Below are 17,441 nucleotides of genomic sequence, written 5' to 3' on the forward strand. Positions count from 1 at the left end.
CAGTGTCTAGTATACACACAATTACAGGGATTAAGTCTGTGTCTAGTATACACACAATTACAGGGTTTAAGTCAGTGTCTAGTATACACACAATTACAGGGTTTAAGTCAGTGTCTAGTATACACACAATTACAGGGATTAAGTCAGTATCTAGTATACACACAATTACAGGGTTTAAGTCAGTGTCTAGTATACACACAATTACAGGGTTTAAGTCAGTGTCTAGTATACAGACAATTACAGGGTTTAAGTCAGTGTCTAGTATACACACAATTACAGGGTTTAAATCAGTGACTAGTATACACACAATTACAGGGTTTAAGTCAGTGTCTAGTATATACACAATTACAGGGTTTAAATCAGTGTCTATTATACAGACGATTACAGGGTTTAAGTCAGTGTCTAGTATATACACAATTACAGGGTTTAAATCAGTGTCTATTATACAGACAATTACAGGGTTTAAGTCAGTGTCTAGTATACAGACAATTACAGGGATTAAGTCAGTGTCTAGTATACACACAATTAGAGGGTAATCTAGTACATGGCCAGTTACAACCTACAGCAAGTGTTTTAGTATAATCACATGATACCACCTACCTACAGAAGTCCTTTACAAGTGACATGTGTGCAGCCTCACACTGGGCAATCAGTGGCAGGAGTTTGATCTTCTCTGATGATGGTTTTTGGAAAGCTTCCTTGAAACTAATCTAGAAAAGGTGGTAGTTGTAAGTTACCAGTCTTAATGAATCCTGCTGCCATATTTATATATATTTATACTGACTTCCAAATGAAACAAAAATGAAAAGCTGTATATGAATATAGCAATTTCTCAAAAATAAAAAAACTTTTCTATCCTTCCAGTTTAATACATATATTTCATACCTTGATTTTCCCAAGTCGGCAGCCCCATGTAGCATTTTTCTCGAGAGTTTCACACATTTTTATCAAATTAGGTTCATGATGGAGCTGGCCAATTCCAATCCCAACCTTTGCTAGAGCCTGTAAACCAACATATCTGAGAAGTAACTACAAAGGCTTAATATAACTGTAACTGGAAAGGACTTGTGTGCTCTGCTGGGAATCAAATGGCCAAACACTTAATTACATTACTGACAATCTACTGATGAGCTAAAGGGGAATTCCCTTCAGCGTAAAGCTAGAAGAAAACTGTAACTATGTTAATCAAAACTACCACTCGAAGTCAATATCCATAAAGAGTTCAAAACTTATCACAGGAAATTTTAAAAAATGTAACTGAAAACAAAAACAGTTTTTCAAAAGGATTAATTCAAATAAGCATAACAGAAAAGTATAAAATCTAAACTCTTCCCCAAGAATAATAGCACACTTTGAATTGTATGAACTTTGAATTGCTGCGACAAGACATGGTTAAATCTAAGTATGTGCTAAACTGACCTTGAGTTTTTTGTAGTTGTGTCCTGTGGAGCGTATAATTTTCATCAATGACTCCTCTCCCTCCCGCTTTGTGCGGCTCGCCATGTACATCAGACCGAGGCTCTGATCAATGTCCTGACTATTAAAAATCTACAAGGCAAACAATGATTCACAAATACATTTCTCTGTCTAAATAATCATGTACACCTATCATCACATATAAGCTAAATCAATTATAAAAGTGCATAAAAGGGCTTTCTGCGCCAGAACAAATTTGTAAAATATACATATGTCCAAACACCTCTCATGGAAATTAGGTTAATTGCTAAATTTGACCAAATTTGGCTGGAAGGAAAATGTATGTAAAAGTGCACTTCATTTCAAACACTGACATAGTAAACATAAAGATGAATTTTCATATCATATAACATTTTTCTGCCAAGTCTTTGATTTACGTAATTAGACTGCATGGCAAATATTTCACTAGAAAATTTTAAATGAAAAAGAGTTGGATTACTTTTCTAGTTCCTGCATTTAATGGCAAAAATATGACATGAAAAATTTTTAAAGATATTCTAATTTTGATTTGTGAAATTTAATGATTTTGGGACTTGTATCATCATATTAAAGGACTTTAATACCATGGTAACCAAATGATACAAATAGATTAATGTGGCAGACTTAATTTCCCTACACTTGGCTTATGTGTACCTTCATCAGAATTGCTGTGACAATGGTCTTGATCCAAGGGTTGGCCATTGTCTCTATATCTCTTAGTTTGGCCTGCTGCTCCTCTGCCAGCTTTGAAAAATCCTGTAATAAATCAATATGTCAATTTTCATCACCTGATTGAAGGAGAAATATAACAGATATTATGAATGGACAGAAAGATAAATGGACAGATAATTTTGGTTTCTGCCCGCCAAGTGTAGCAAATAAGGAGGTGTAAATAATAAAATAGTTAGGAAATTATCACTCAAATTTTGCTATTAAAAATGACTGTATTTAGTAACAATTAGACCCAATTTTACAATGTGATATTTCATCTCCCTGGGATACATACATACAGTATGTGTTTAATGTCTATCCAGCAACCAGACAAACTAAGGCCATAGTTTAAACTATATTACAGTATAATATACACAGAAACACACATGTTTGTGTGGATGGAAGCCTTTAGACATCAAACTGATAAAACACATTACGTACATCAGTCCTGTATGGTGGTATGCCCATGTCAAACTGTGTAACATGTTCAGTGGAGCGTGACAACATGTGTATGGAGAATCGATAGGCTAACTCCATGTGACTGTTGTCTTTAAGATGTTGCAGGACTGGAATGATATGACGATGCATCCTCTGTATGGGTAACCCTGAGTCATTCTCCTCCTCCTCTGCACAACTGGCTTCTAACAACAAAACACCTCCAAATGTACTATTATTTCAAAGCAATATTTGAAATTCTGTTAACAAGAGGTCCAATGGGTCTGCATTTCTCACCTGGTATGCAATATTTTTCATAGATACATGTGTTATTGACATTCAAATTCATCTACATCAAATTTATTTAAACAAATTTTGAAAATGTGCAATGTAAACGTAAGTGTACAACTGAATGTATCCTGAAGTAAACTTCAGTCTGTAAAATTCATGGGCAGGGCAAATCATTGGAGTGTTGTTACGGTAATTCTATAGCTTACCTGGCTCACTTTGGGCCAAGTGAGCTAAAATATGTATGGATCTCTATTCCCCAACTTAGTGAGGAAATCACTGTCCACCTACATTACAGATGAAAGATAAAAATTCACCCTAAAGATGTCATGAAACTTTCGGATTGCAATTAAAACCAAATGTCTTATTATAGATATACAACCATGAACCATAACTTGAAAAACTTATCTGATGAACTACAAATTTAAATTTGTGAGTTTACAATAACTAAGTAATAATGCCTGGCCAAGCAATTTTTGGGATGAAAAAAAAACCCCAATAACTAGGTATGAAGTGGAGCTTATGTGACACTGCTACTCTAAGAGTGAAGTGGAATTCTCCAATAGCTTTTTTAGCATTTTAGGTGATTCAAATGTACAATATAAGCTCTAGTTAAAGTGAGGGGCTGATGGACCGAGTACAAACCTTATATTGCCAATGGTTGTACCTATTGTAATTATAAAGACCCCAGAGTTGTGTTATTACAATATCAGTAACACCTACCTTGTTTAGCCAGGACACAGGCACTCAGCTGGTACTGGCTGACCAATGGCATGATAACACTGGAATTCATCACCAAGGCATCTTCTTTAAACGTTGTGTCAAACTTATCATCAGTCAATAGGTCACCTTGTGACTGTACATCAGGAAACCATTCCTACAGGTCAAAGGCTACAGTTAAGTTCTTCAGGTCAGGTAAGTACGGAGTGAAGTACAAAACAGCTCTAAATTTACGGTTTAAAGTTATTCCTATAATTTGGTATCTAATAATTACAGAGTCTATAAAATATTTTAGAGGCAGTTATTGGGGAGTAAGAATATAACAATCTGATGTTCTGGCAATAGTCATTTTATATCACATGACGAGTGATCAAAAGAAAACACGGCGACACATATCACATGTGACAGCATTAATTATCTGGACATCTTTCCATAGAAAATGATTAAGTTAAAGAACAATGATCAAAGCTGTGATCTAATGACTGTTTATCTCAGCCAGTAACTGATGGTTGAATGACTTACTGACCTCTAACCTCATGCTTTGCTCTGTAGCCTCACACTGGTTATTTACAGACAGACTCAACTCTGCTGCCTTACAAAGTTCCAAACACTGTACAAGTTGGTCTGTAAAAACAATGAAAACTGACTGATGTATGAGCAACACTTTAGATGATGATATCATTAACTATTGTAACACTGATAACTTTCTGATTTAAACTTCTATCGCAGGGACAAAAGAAAGGCTAAAACATCTTTCAAAATCACAATTCTTTATGAGAAGTGACATGATCTCCCTAACATCCCTTCCTAGTAAACCAACCATACCTGGTGAACACATACCTGGTGAAAGGCCAGCCTTACCTGATATCACTACAACCAAGCCTGACATGCTCGTAATCCTACGAACCCAGCCTTACCTTGTGATCACATCAATTCGGCCTGACAAACCAGCCGTATCTGTTATTAAACCAAGCCAGTCTGACAGGCCAGCTATATCTGTTATTACACTTAGCCAGTCTAACAGGCCTAACAGATTTGTTATCACACCAAGCCAGTCTGACAGGCCAGTCTTACTGGGTGATCACACCAAAACCAGCCTGTCAGGCTTGTGATCATAATGACCCTGCCTGATAGGCTGGTGATCGTACCAACCCAGCCCAACAGTCAAGCCTTACCTGGTGAACAAACTGATGCTGCCTGACAGGCCAGTCTGTATGTGATACTTGGCAGGTCCCGGAGACGGCTAATGCTGACGTTGTTGTTCTCTGCGTTAGCTTGCAAGTGTACAAAGGCCATTGCTACCCTGTACAACATGTCTGCTGTGTCAACAGACGGGTCAGACTCAAACAGTTCTCTGGAATGTAATGTGGAATGTATCATCACATAAGATCACATCAAAACAACATATCACCGAACAATATCGGTTCCTATATTCATATGATTATTCAGGGACCATTTTTGTAATTTTTTAAATTGATCAGTCCAGGGAAACAAGAGTTATGATGTGGAAGTCAAGTTATTGAGTCCAAATAAATTTTCTATTCAGTGTAAAAGTGACCTTGGCACAAAGTAATGTTTTAACTTGCAAGGCAATCCAAAGATATTTGTTTTCGTTACAAAACATATCTAGGGTTTTCCAATTTGACCGGCTACTTTGATCATTGGGCCGCCTACACCAATCCAGTTCCGTAATAATGTTCCGTACACGACTACACGTACACGGCAGTCCACCCTCCTATTTTCACTACAAAGCCTACTACTAACAAAATTATGGAAAAGCCTGCATATCTACCCTTATTAGCAAATGTTTATATTTGCTGCTTTTGTAGCAAGAATAACAAGAGGCCTAACTGGCCTGTATCGCTCACATGGTATCAAAAATAGAATCAGTGTTTATCACAAAGACATCAACATATACACCACAAGCTTTCAAAGGTGGCAACTACAATCAATTCTAACCTATTTCAACAACAAACAGCTTCTAATACCCCACATCCAACAGATTACCACAACAAACAGCTTCTAATACCCCACACCCAACAGATTACCACAACAAACAGCTTCTAATACCCCACATCCAACAGATACAGTTATAACCTAGATTGTAGGTTAATGTCATTTCTTTTTTTCTTGAAATTTGTCAGGCTTTGACCTAGCAACATCTTTCCACCAAATATTCTGCTTCTCGGAGTTTTTGTTTACCAGCAGAAATTTTTTTACAGGTTTTGACAATTTTACTTCTGCAACCTTGAATATGGTTCAAGGTCATTTTTTGTTTTTGTTTTGGAAATTTTGTCAGGCACGTCAAAGAGACTTATCAGCCAAACATGCTCCTGATCCAGTTGGTTAGTCAGAAGAAGCCTTTTTAATATTTTAACAAATCTGATCCTCTGTGACCTTGAATAAGGGTCCATGACATTTAATTTCACTAAATTTGTCAGGCTTCAACCTAGAAACCTATCAGCCAAATACCATGCTTCTGCACCTTTTGGTTAGACAGAAGTTGTTTTAAGGTTTTAACAAATATGGCCCTCGTAATACCTTGAGTAAGGGTCAAGGTCATTTCCCTTTGAAAACATTGTTGGGCATCACCCAAGAAACCTATCAGCCAAGTACCATGCTCATGTGTCTTTGACTTATCAAAAGAAGTCGTTTTAACAAATATTCCCTCAGCAACCCATCAGCAAAATACCAAGACATTTGGTCTGTTAGGTATTGAGAAGTTGTTTAAATGGCCAGGTGAACTTAAAATAAAGAAATCCTACAGTTCTTATTTAATTGGCATTGTGTTATTTATTTGACATTGCAATGTTTGTATGTTTCAGTAGCTATGGTATAGACATGTACATATATCATATAAAGCAATTATTGCACATATAAAATTACTCAAGATGAGTCAAATGAAACAAATCTTATCCTAAGAAATTGTTTCACTAAATCTTTTATTAGATGCATAAATACCTGCACATTTTGAGAGCTGCCTGCACCTCTCCTGTCCGTGCTGCCTCCATAGCTAACTCTCCCTGCAGCTGCATCTTGGGTATACGAAGAATGTCTGCTAGTCTACAAATAAAACACTAGTTAAGTACTGACCCAAACAATTCTATAATCATGATCCATTTTCATTTATCGGTTTGACCAGCAGAACATGGGTTGTTCATTTAGGACCTGGGTTGTTCGTTTATGAAATAAGGCCAGACCTATTTATCTCGTTTTGTATAGAGATAAGTCTTAAATATGCCTTTCAATGCTTGACATAATATTTGCAGGGCTGTCAAGATTAATGCCTGCAATGAAACATTTTAGTGTCAATGAACCAGTTTGTCCCAGTAAAAAAAACCCCCCAAAAAAACCCCTGTAGTTCTGATCATACATTTAAAAACCCTTAAACTGCCATCACCTAAAAGCTATATTCATGTAGTTGTGATAAAATCTATAATATCCTAATCCTATACATAGGTACATACATAAAGGTATCTTTCTATAGTTACCAAGGTATGATAAAATCTATAATATCCTAATCCTATACATAGGTACATACATAAAGGTATCTTTCTATAGTTACCAAGGTATGATAAAATCTACAATATCCTTATCCTATACATAGGTACATACATAAAGGTATCTTTCTATAGTTACCAAGTTACATAACTTATCACAGTACTTTCCGTCTTCACAAATACATCACAACCATCAAGTAAGCAAACAGCTCAAGTTCCAGTATGTATAGCATTAAAAGAATGAAGGGCAAAATGAAGACAGGCTTACTATGGGTTTACTACCCACTAAATGTGGATATTCCACTATGTAAACAGTTTCTGGCATACAATATGCCAATCCTTATTTCTATTTCTTGAAGAAAAAAAAAGAAAAATTTTGTGGGTGAAATCAAATTTCAGTTCCAATGTATTAAGAAAAGTTATCAGATGAAATCAAAGTTCAGTTCCAATGTATTAAGAAAAGTTATCAGATTTGATCAAACTATCAAAATCTTACCTGTATATTTTGACAAAGTTTGTTTTGTTCCCAGTGTCCTGTAAAACAAGAAATAGTTCATTATAGTAATCAAAACTATCTTATCATAGTCTATGAGATTCCAAGATAGTCAAAAATATTAAGATTGAGAGCTGAGGTGATGTAGACATATAGGCCTCAATAGTGAGTTTGACCGAGACTGGTAGGGAGGTAATGTAGACATATAGGCCTCAATAGTGAGTTTGACTGAGAGTGGTAGGGAGGTGATGTAGACATATAGGCCTCAATAGTGAGTTTGACTGAGACTGGTAGGGAGGTAATGTAGACATATAGGCCTCAATAGTGAGTTTGACTGAGAGTGGTAGGGAGGTAATGTAGACATAAAGGCCTCAATAGTTAGTAAAACTGGAAGTGCTATTATAGTGACAACATTGCTTATACAAAGTGAGTTCTGTAATGGAGAAAGTATACTTACATCCTGTGATCGCTGCAGATAGAACTCTGTTACATGAACAACAAGGGTTGATTTTCTGAAAGCCTCATCCTCAAATTCTGCAAGATTCATGTGTTTCCCAAACTCAACCTGTACATAGGCAAGTAAACAATTTTAATGTTCAGTGTCTTGATTTATATAAATTACTGACCTGCAGATTTGACTGAGATTCACAACATTCATGATATATGACTTACCTGTAAAGCCCTCAGACTCAGCAAGTTGGCCAGAAGATACCTTAGTTCCTTGCTTTCTAAATAATCTTTGGATAAAAATAAAGCGATTGTTTAGACAACTGATAATGACAAAGAAAATTTACAAAGAGGTTGTTTTTCCAACAAATCACTGGAGTTTGGGAAGGAAAAAAAAGGAAGTGTCAATCTCCTCTCTCTTTTATAACAAATGATTTTTCACACTGAATTTTAATATGTAATTAGCTTTAATCTAACCTAGGCTGAAATTTGATTTTAGATGTATCAAGTTATGCAATTCAATTTTATAAAATGATCATTGTGACACATACATACCATTTGTTAATGTAAGTAAATGTCTGACTATGTAAATTCCTGCCTCAGTAAAGAGCCGTTTCATTTTTTCATTTTGCTGAAAATGAAAGAGTATTTCTGTTAAATATAACTATGGAAAATAGTTAAGTTTTTTTATATGTCTAACCTGGACTAAGTTTGGATATTGCTTGTAGCTGCTCAAAATTTTTCAATTATTTTTTTTTTTTTTTAAATGCCTCAACTTCTCTCATATGTTTCAGTAGAAATGAACTTTTGAGATCTAACATGCCAGCTTCTGCTTCTTCACAGTAGTATGATATGATTATATATATTTCATGATGAACCCAGTTCAACTTTTATCAGCTTCCATAAAGACATATTTTATCTAGACAACGACAGTTGATCGCTTTTTTATCATATCTCATTTGGTGACTGATGCTGGCAGGGCTTTATTTATGAATACTTTCTGTGATTGTGTAATGCTGTTTCAACAATAGACGAAAATAATACTAACAGGAAGCTAAGAAAAACATTACATTTCCCTTAAAGTTATTTATAACAAGACCTGAAACATTTATAACATTTACAAATTGTTGAAGGTAACCTGGATGTTGATGTCTACAGTGATTGATCGTAATTAGGTAGAGGTGGAGTGTTGATTGAGTGTTAATCAATGATAAGTATGTCGTTGATGTCTACAGGGTGTTAATTACCTGCTGATCAATGATAAGTATGTTGTTGATGTCTACAGAGTGTTGATTACCTGCTGATCAATGATAAGTATGCTGTTGATGTCTACAGAGAGTGTTGATTACCTGCTGATCAATGATAAGTAAGTTGTTGATGTCTACAGAGTGTTGATTACCTGCTGATCAATGATAAGTATGTTGTTGATGTCTACAGAGTGTTGATTACCTGCTGATCAATGATAAGTATGTTGTTGATGTCTACAGAGAGTGTTGATTACCTGCTGATCACTGATAAGTATGTCGTTGATGTCTACAGAGCGTGTTGATTACTTTTGATCAATGATAAGTATGTTGTTGATGTCTACAGAAAATGATGGTGATTATTTAGAGGTGGAGTTTTGATTATTGTTGATCAATGATAAGTATGTTGTTGATGTCTACAGAAAATGATGGTGATTATGTAGAGGTGGAGTTTTGATTATTGTTGATCAATGATAAGTATGTTGTTGATGTCTACAGAAATTGATGGTGATTAGGTAGAGGTGTCGTAATAAATACCTGTTGATCAATGATAAGTTTTTGTTGATGTCTACAGAAAGTTTTAATTACCTGCTGATCAATGATAGGTTTTTGTTGATGTCTACAGGGTGTTGATTACCAGCTGATCAATGATAAGTATGTTGTTGAGGTCTACAGAGTGTTGATTACCTGCTGATCAATGATAAGTATGTTGTTGATGTCTACAGAGCGTGTTGATTACTGTTGATCAATGATAAGTAAGTTGTTGATGTCTACAGAGTGTTGATTACCTGCTGATCAATGATAAGTATGTTGTTGATGTCTACAGAGTGTTGATTACCTGCTGATCAATGATAAGTATGTTGTTGATGTCTACAGAGAGTGTTGATTACCTGCTGAACAATGATAAGTATGTTGTTGATGTCTACAGAGCGTGTTGATTACTGTTGATCAATGATAAGTAAGTTGTTGATGTCTACAGAGTGTTGATTACCTGCTGATCAATGATAAGTATGTTGTTGATGTCTACAGAGTGTTGATTACCTGCTGATCAATGATAAGTATGTTGTTGATGTCTACAGAGAGTGTTGATTACCTGCTGAACAATGATAAGTATGTTGTTGATGTCTACAGAGCGTGTTGATTACTGTTGATCAATGATAAGTATGTTGTTGATGTCTACAGAGCGTGTTGATTACTGTTGATCAATGATAAGTAAGTTGTTGATGTCTACAGAGTGTTGATTACCTGCTGATCAATGATAAGTATGTTGTTGATGTCTACAGAGTGTTGATTACCTGCTGAACAATGATAAGTATGTTGTTGATGTCTACAGAGCGTGTTGATTACTGTTGATCAATGATAAGTATGTTGTTGATGTCTACAGAGCGTGTTGATTACTGTTGATCAATGATAAGTAAGTTGTTGATGTCTACAGAGCGTGTTGATTACCTGCTGAACAATGATAAGTAAGTTGTTGATGTCTACAGAGTGTTGATTACCTGCTGATCAATGATAAGTATGTCGTTGAGGACCACCTGAACCAAATTGATGATCCTAAGTCCACAGGTATAGGCCATATCCATAGGTAGTGACTTTAGCAAGCTTACTGCCTCCTCCACCTACACAGCAAGCAGAAAAGATGGCCATTGGGGAAATTCACATTATTATTCTCCATTAAAAAGGGACAGATAGTCAAATTTCATCTTTCTTGTAAGTTTCATACAGGCACAATCCTCCGCTCAATTGTGGTCACCTGTACCACAACAAGCTTATCATTTTTTCAAAGAATATTTTTGGAAGAAAATTTTATACTTTTGAGATCTAGCTATGTTTTTTTGTAATAATTTACATGTTATACATGTGAGTCACAGTATGATGATTTAAAATGGATAAGCATTACAAGAGTGTACATCTGATTACCTTGTCTTTGGTGATGAGAATGCGCAGCCTGAAGATGTAGAGATCTTTCTCCATATTGACATTGAATGATTCCATAACACTAAGAGAATCTTCCATACAACTGTCCTTGTCGTGACTCAGCATCAAAAACAGCAGCTTCTGTTAAACATTCCCAATGTGTTGTTAAATTAGGACAAGCTTCTGTTAAACAATCCCAATGTGCTGTTAATTTAGGACAAGCTTCTGTTAAACAATCCCAATGTGCTGTTAATTTAGGACAAGCTTCTGTGAAACATTCCCAATGTGTTGTTAAATTAGGACAAGCTTGTGCTAAATAATCCCAATATATGTTGTGACATTAGGACAAGCTTGTGTTAAACATTCCCAATGTGTTGTTAAATTAGGACAAGCTTGTGTTAAATAATCCCAATATATGTTGTGACATTAGGACAAGCTTGTGTTAAACATTCCCAATGTGTTGTTAAATTAGGACAAGCTTGTGTTAAATAATCCCAATATATGTTGTGACATTAGGACAAGCTTGTGTTAAATAATCCCAATATATGTTGTGACATTAGGACAAGCTTGTGTTAAATTATCCCAATATATGTTGTGACATTAGGACAAGCTTGTGTTAAACATTCCCAATGTGTTGTTAAATTAGGACAAGCTTGTGTTAAATAATCCCAATATATGTTGTGACATTAGGACAAGCTTGTGTTAAATAATCCCAATATATGTTGTGACATTAGGACAGATTCCAGCATTTAAAAATCTGACATTTGAAAATCAATGAATAACATGTGGATTTTTAGATCTGATTTTGTAAAACTGTTGTCTGAATACCAGAATCAAGTCACTACCAGTCTTAGTTGTCACTGCAACTTTTTTTATTTACTTTCTCATACTGTTGGAATGTTGGACACAAATTACAAGCAAACCAATATTAAACTTTCTAATCAGAAAACATGCTATTATGTGTTGTATAGTAATTGTGAACTTTTATTTTGAAAACCGTCAACCTCTATTTTAATTCCGTATTCTACATTCTGTTCATATCTTAGCATTGGTCATATTCAACAATACACTTGACTGATGAAGTCCCCATTAATCACAAGCTGTGAACCATAACTCTCAACTTACAGGTTCTGTTGGACATTATGATCAACTTGAACATGATAAGAATAGGTGGCAATAAAGTCAAACATGTTTGTTGGGAAAGGGCCTAGTTAGTTGTGTTATCTGCAGTTATTGTGAATTGCTGTGTTAGGAGAAGGCCTAGTGAGTTGTGTTATCTGTAGTTGTGTTATCTGTAGTTATTGTGTATTGTAATGTTGGGAGAAAGCCTAGTAAGTTGTGTAATCTATAGTTATTGTGTATTGTAATGTTAGGAGAAGGCCTAGTTAGTTGTGTTATCTGTAGTTATTGTGTATTGTAATGTTAGGAGAGGGCCTAGTAAGTTGTGTTATCTGTAGTTATTGTGAATTGCTGTGTAAGGAGAGGGCCAAGTAAGTTGTGTTATCTGTAGTAATTGTGTATTGTAATGTTGTGAGAGGGTCTAGTGAGTTGTGTTATCTGTAGTTATTGTGTATTGTAATGTTAGGAGAGGGCCTAGTGAGTTGTGTTATCTGTAGTTATTGTGTATTGTAATGTTGGGAGAGGGCCTAGTAAGTTGTGTTATCTGTAGTTTTCTGTAGTTATTGTGTGTGTTTGTAATGTTATTGTGTATTGAGAGGGCCTATTGTGTATTGTAAAGTCTGTAGTTTTTGTGTATTGTAATGTTAGGAGAGGGCCTAGTAAGTTGTGTTATCTGTAGTTGTTGTGTATTGTAATGTTAGGAGAGAGCCTAGTAAGTTGTGTTATCTGTAGTAATTGTGTAAAGTAATGTTGTGAGAGGGACTAGTAAGTTGTGTTATCTGTAGTTATTGTGTATTGTAATGTTGGGAGAAGTAAGTTGTGTAATGTTGTGAGATTGTGTATTGTAATGTTAGGAGAGGGCCTAGTAATTGTGTATTGTAAGTTGTGTTATCTGAAGTTATTGTGTATTGTAATGTTGTGAGAGGGTCTAGTGAGTTGTGTTATCTGTAGTTATTGTGTATTGTAATGTTAGGAGAGGGCCTAGTAAGTTGTGTTATCTGTAGTTATTGTGTATTGTAATGTTAGGAGAGGGCCTAGTAAGTTGTGTTATCTGTAGTTGTTGTGTATTGTAATGTTAGGAGAGGGCCTAGTAAGTTGTGTTATCTGTAGTTATTGTGTATTGTAATGTTGGGAGAGGGCCTAGTAAGTTGTGTTATCTGAAGTAATTGTGTATTGTAAGTTAGGACGGTCTAGGAAGTTGTGTTATCTGTAGTTATTGTGTATTGTAATGTTAGGAGAGGGCCTCGTAAGTTGTGTTATCAGTAGTAAATGTGTATTGTTATGTTAGGCAAGGTTCTAGGAAGTTGTAAGAACTTGTACTTGATCCCTTTGATCAATAAAATATATCTGAATGAGTCAATGTTACCTATCCCCTTAACTGGAAATAACTTACATCAGCATTGCTGCGGTCAGGTACAGCCATATTCTTCAGTCTATACTTAAGCATCAATTTCTTCACTTCAACAATATGACATTGTTTTTGGAGTTGAACTACCCTGTGTCAAGTAAATTAATTGCCAACATAGTAATTCATTTCAGGGTCAAATATCATGCTGTATCAGGTGTTTAAATTCTAATGATCAAATACCATATCCAATGCGTAAATTCTGGCCATCTGTATACTGTTTAGAGAGGTAGCATAGCAACCAACAACTACAACTAGACTCCGCCTCCAAATGATTCAGGTTGTTCATTGGACAATAATCCAAGCAAACCTGTTAACTCTGATCATCCAATACCATATCTCATCATTTGGCTCTAATATCACAGTAAGAATGGAAAAATTCATTTAACTTAAGAGAAGTAGATGCTTCAATATTTAGTGTACTCTTGCAATCTTTAAATTTTGAATTAATAGCTTATTCTATTTAATTTCCAACTCATTCTGGGTTTCACACATTCTTTTAGGGTTTACAAACAGGCATTTTCCCCTTACTTTTATAATAAAATAAACAACTAGTCGTAGCACATTCCTACGAAACATGATCTGAGAAACAAGCTTGATCTATAACATGACAGTAACCCACATATTGATTTGAGTTTTGAGAAGTAATTTGTACTAAAGGCATAAGACATGTCGTTACCCTCAAATCTCATTTCTAGTTACAGTGACCATGGTCTTTGGCAAATCATACATAATTAATGGATTTTGAGGGTATATGACAAAACCTACTTTGGATGATTAAGCTCCAGACCAGCTTTGACAAGTTGGTCAATCTCTTTACTCCAAGGGATGGGTGCCCACTTCATTGCCTCTGTGATAGCATCACACTTCTCCTACAAAAAATAGCCTTAATGTTTAAACCAGAGATAAGCCAAAGAAAAGTCAGTACCTGTCATCTGTATTACAGTAAATTCTGCAATATTTCTATAAAACAGAGAATTCTCATATGCAAACATACATGCACAAAGTGATTACTATATACTTTTCCTTATGTATGTGAAAAAACCTGACAGATCAGATTAACACACAAGAAGTATACCTCTGGTCCCGATATCCGGTTGGTGACAGCAATAACTTTCGCCTCCCATGGTGTCTCCTTACGGTATGTTGTTACTGCTCCTACCCTCTCCAGCAAATCCTAACAACATATCAACATCTGTAAAGTTGAAGCTGAACTGAAGTATGTTAGGATAAACAAATCTAGACAATGGTTTTAAAATGCCAATGCATTTCAGGCCATGCTACTCAATAAAACTTTTTTGTCCCTTACAGTCAAACTCAAAGGAAATTTAAGAAGTCAGTGTGTTATAAAATATTATCTTCTTCTTATTGTATCTATGCAACTGAGCCTGAATCAACCTTGACATACCAGGAGATTATTGGGGAATACTTGGAGGTACCTTAATATACTGGGAGAATATGTTGTCCTCCTTCAGCCCATGTTCTCTCATGTAGGGACGAATATACGTATCCAAAGTCTGGTCCATCAACTCCACTGCTACCACCTCATCCAGCATCCGAAATGTAACACTCTCTGTTGTCTCCTGAATGGTTTATGTCAAAATCTTACAGTGAGGTAACTCAAAAAATTTGAGCGAGGTCACAAAGAGAGTGAAATTGTATCAGAAAACATATGGCAACTAGTGTCAGGAAAGGACAACAATGTCGGTGATAATAAAATGTTATGCTGTAGAGGAATAATTTCTTTGGGATCCCAGTACCATTGATTTGTAAGGGAATATTTCACTGACATTCCAATTCCATTATTCTGTAAAGGAATGATTTATTACAATTCCCATTCCAATATTCTGCAGGGGAACAATTAACTGGGATCCCAGTCCCATTATTAGGTATGGGAATGGTTTACTGGGATCCCACTAATGTTCACAAATGTACCCTGGTTATCCTAAAATAATCCCTGTAGTGTCTATAAGTAGGTTTACACCCAATATTCCTGTATAAACTATCAACAGGTGAGTATAAACTGTCAACAGGTGAGTTTACACCTGACATACCTGTATAAACTGTCAACAGGTGAGTTTACACCTGACATACCTGTATAAACTGTCAACAGGTGAGTTTACACCTGACATTCCTGTATAAACTGTCAACAGGTGAGTTTACACCCAACATTCCTGTATAAACTGTCAACAGGTGAGTTTACATTCAACACACTTGTATTTACTGTCTTTAGGTAAGTTTACACTTGACATAGTTGTATAAACTGTCCATTGGTGAGTTTACACCTGATATACCTGTATAAACTGTCCATAGGTGAATTTACATTCAACATACTTGTATTTACTGTCTTCCGGTAAGTTTACACTTGACATAGTTGTATAAACTATCCATTGGTGAGTTTACATTCTACACACTTGTATTTACTGTCTTTAGGTAAGTTTACACCTGACATACCTGTATAAACTGTCCATAGGTGAGTTTACATCTGTACTTAGTATGGAGGTCATGCAAGTGCTTCAAGTTAGTAATAAGAACATGTATAGGTTCAGTGATGACTGCTGGATCAAGGCTGGTCTGTGATAAAAAAAAAAGACGAAATCAATGCTTTATTACATGTTAAATTTCACTTCTTAGCTAAACTGCTATCAGCAAATCAATCATCACTCCTAAAATATTTGTGTATTAAATCATAAACTTTGTTATAGAAGAGGACTTTTTGGCTTACTTACCCGGTAGGCTGTGTCAGAGGCGGTACATAAATAGTCTGATTGGCTAATTTTTGTTACTCTGCATAAACATTTATGGATGGATTTGAGGAAAGTGATGGCATTCATAGGCCAAGAAGTCTGGAAACAGAGAAAACGAGTAGTGTCAATGTTATACTACATTTATTTAATATCACACATATTACTTCTATAACACTATACTTGTACATCACTAATGTAATACTACACATGTTACACATGTCACTGCTGTTATACTGCATACATCACTGATATAATTCTTGACATATCACTGCCATTATAACATAATATAAAGATACATAACCCAACATATTTGACGAGTTTTATCATTTACCCTCACATTACCTTTTCTTGTAGTTCCATGTTCTTTGCCTTCTGTATAATCCAATGTATAAGGAGAGCCTATGAAAATACAAAGCAAACATAGTTTAAGTAGAAGTCTCATGAGGTCAATAAATTTCAATTGAAATATCCAGTAATGATTTTATGTTAATATATTTCTGATGATACAAAAAGGAAAATCGCACTTCAACAACTAACCACTAAGTCAGGATCTCGACAACTTACCTGTGAGTCAGGAATTGGTCTGGATAACTTACCTGTGAGCCAGGAATTGGTCTGGACAACTTACCTGTGAGTCAGGAAGCCTATGAAAATACAAAGCAAACCACCTGTGAGCCAGGATTGGTCAATAAATTTACCTGTAGCCAGGAATGATGGTATGTTACATATATACCTGTGAGTCAGGAATTGGTCTCAACAACTTACCTGTGAGTCAGGAATTGGTCTGGACAACTTACCTGTGAGCAGGAATTGGTCTGGACAACATACCTGTGAGCCAGGAATCTGGGTGAGCCTGGACAACTTACCTGTGAGTCAGGAATTGGTCTGGACAACTTACCTGTGAGTCAGGAATTGGTCTGGACAACTTACCTGTGAGCCAGGAATTGGTCTGGACAACTT

General features: G+C 35.6%; 1 protein-coding gene across 1 annotated transcript in view; it reads right to left on the reverse strand.

Moving 5' to 3' along the window:
• LOC132546354 (kinetochore-associated protein 1-like) overlaps positions 1–17,441 on the reverse strand; it is a 42,071-nt gene that overhangs the window by 15,337 nt on the left and 9,293 nt on the right. Inside the window, exons 20-41 of the mRNA XM_060210068.1 lie at positions 16,824–16,880; positions 16,464–16,580; positions 16,189–16,308; positions 15,174–15,317; positions 14,813–14,911; positions 14,503–14,606; positions 13,723–13,825; positions 11,214–11,351; positions 10,793–10,912; positions 8,605–8,680; positions 8,275–8,339; positions 8,060–8,167; positions 7,606–7,643; positions 6,571–6,672; positions 4,785–4,963; positions 4,136–4,233; positions 3,613–3,766; positions 2,608–2,807; positions 2,110–2,211; positions 1,420–1,548; positions 886–1,002; positions 601–710 (exon numbers count right to left, since the gene is read on the reverse strand). Of these exons, the coding sequence (XP_060066051.1) occupies positions 601–710; positions 886–1,002; positions 1,420–1,548; positions 2,110–2,211; positions 2,608–2,807; positions 3,613–3,766; positions 4,136–4,233; positions 4,785–4,963; positions 6,571–6,672; positions 7,606–7,643; positions 8,060–8,167; positions 8,275–8,339; positions 8,605–8,680; positions 10,793–10,912; positions 11,214–11,351; positions 13,723–13,825; positions 14,503–14,606; positions 14,813–14,911; positions 15,174–15,317; positions 16,189–16,308; positions 16,464–16,580; positions 16,824–16,880 (2,480 nt within the window). The remainder of the gene's footprint in view (positions 1–600; positions 711–885; positions 1,003–1,419; positions 1,549–2,109; positions 2,212–2,607; positions 2,808–3,612; positions 3,767–4,135; positions 4,234–4,784; positions 4,964–6,570; positions 6,673–7,605; positions 7,644–8,059; positions 8,168–8,274; positions 8,340–8,604; positions 8,681–10,792; positions 10,913–11,213; positions 11,352–13,722; positions 13,826–14,502; positions 14,607–14,812; positions 14,912–15,173; positions 15,318–16,188; positions 16,309–16,463; positions 16,581–16,823; positions 16,881–17,441) is intronic.

Source organism: Ylistrum balloti, unplaced genomic scaffold, assembly GCF_031769215.1.
Source record: "Ylistrum balloti isolate Yb309-2 unplaced genomic scaffold, AGI_CSIRO_Ybal_v1 Utg369886, whole genome shotgun sequence".
NCBI classification, from domain to species: Eukaryota; Metazoa; Mollusca; class Bivalvia; order Pectinida; family Pectinidae; genus Ylistrum; species Ylistrum balloti.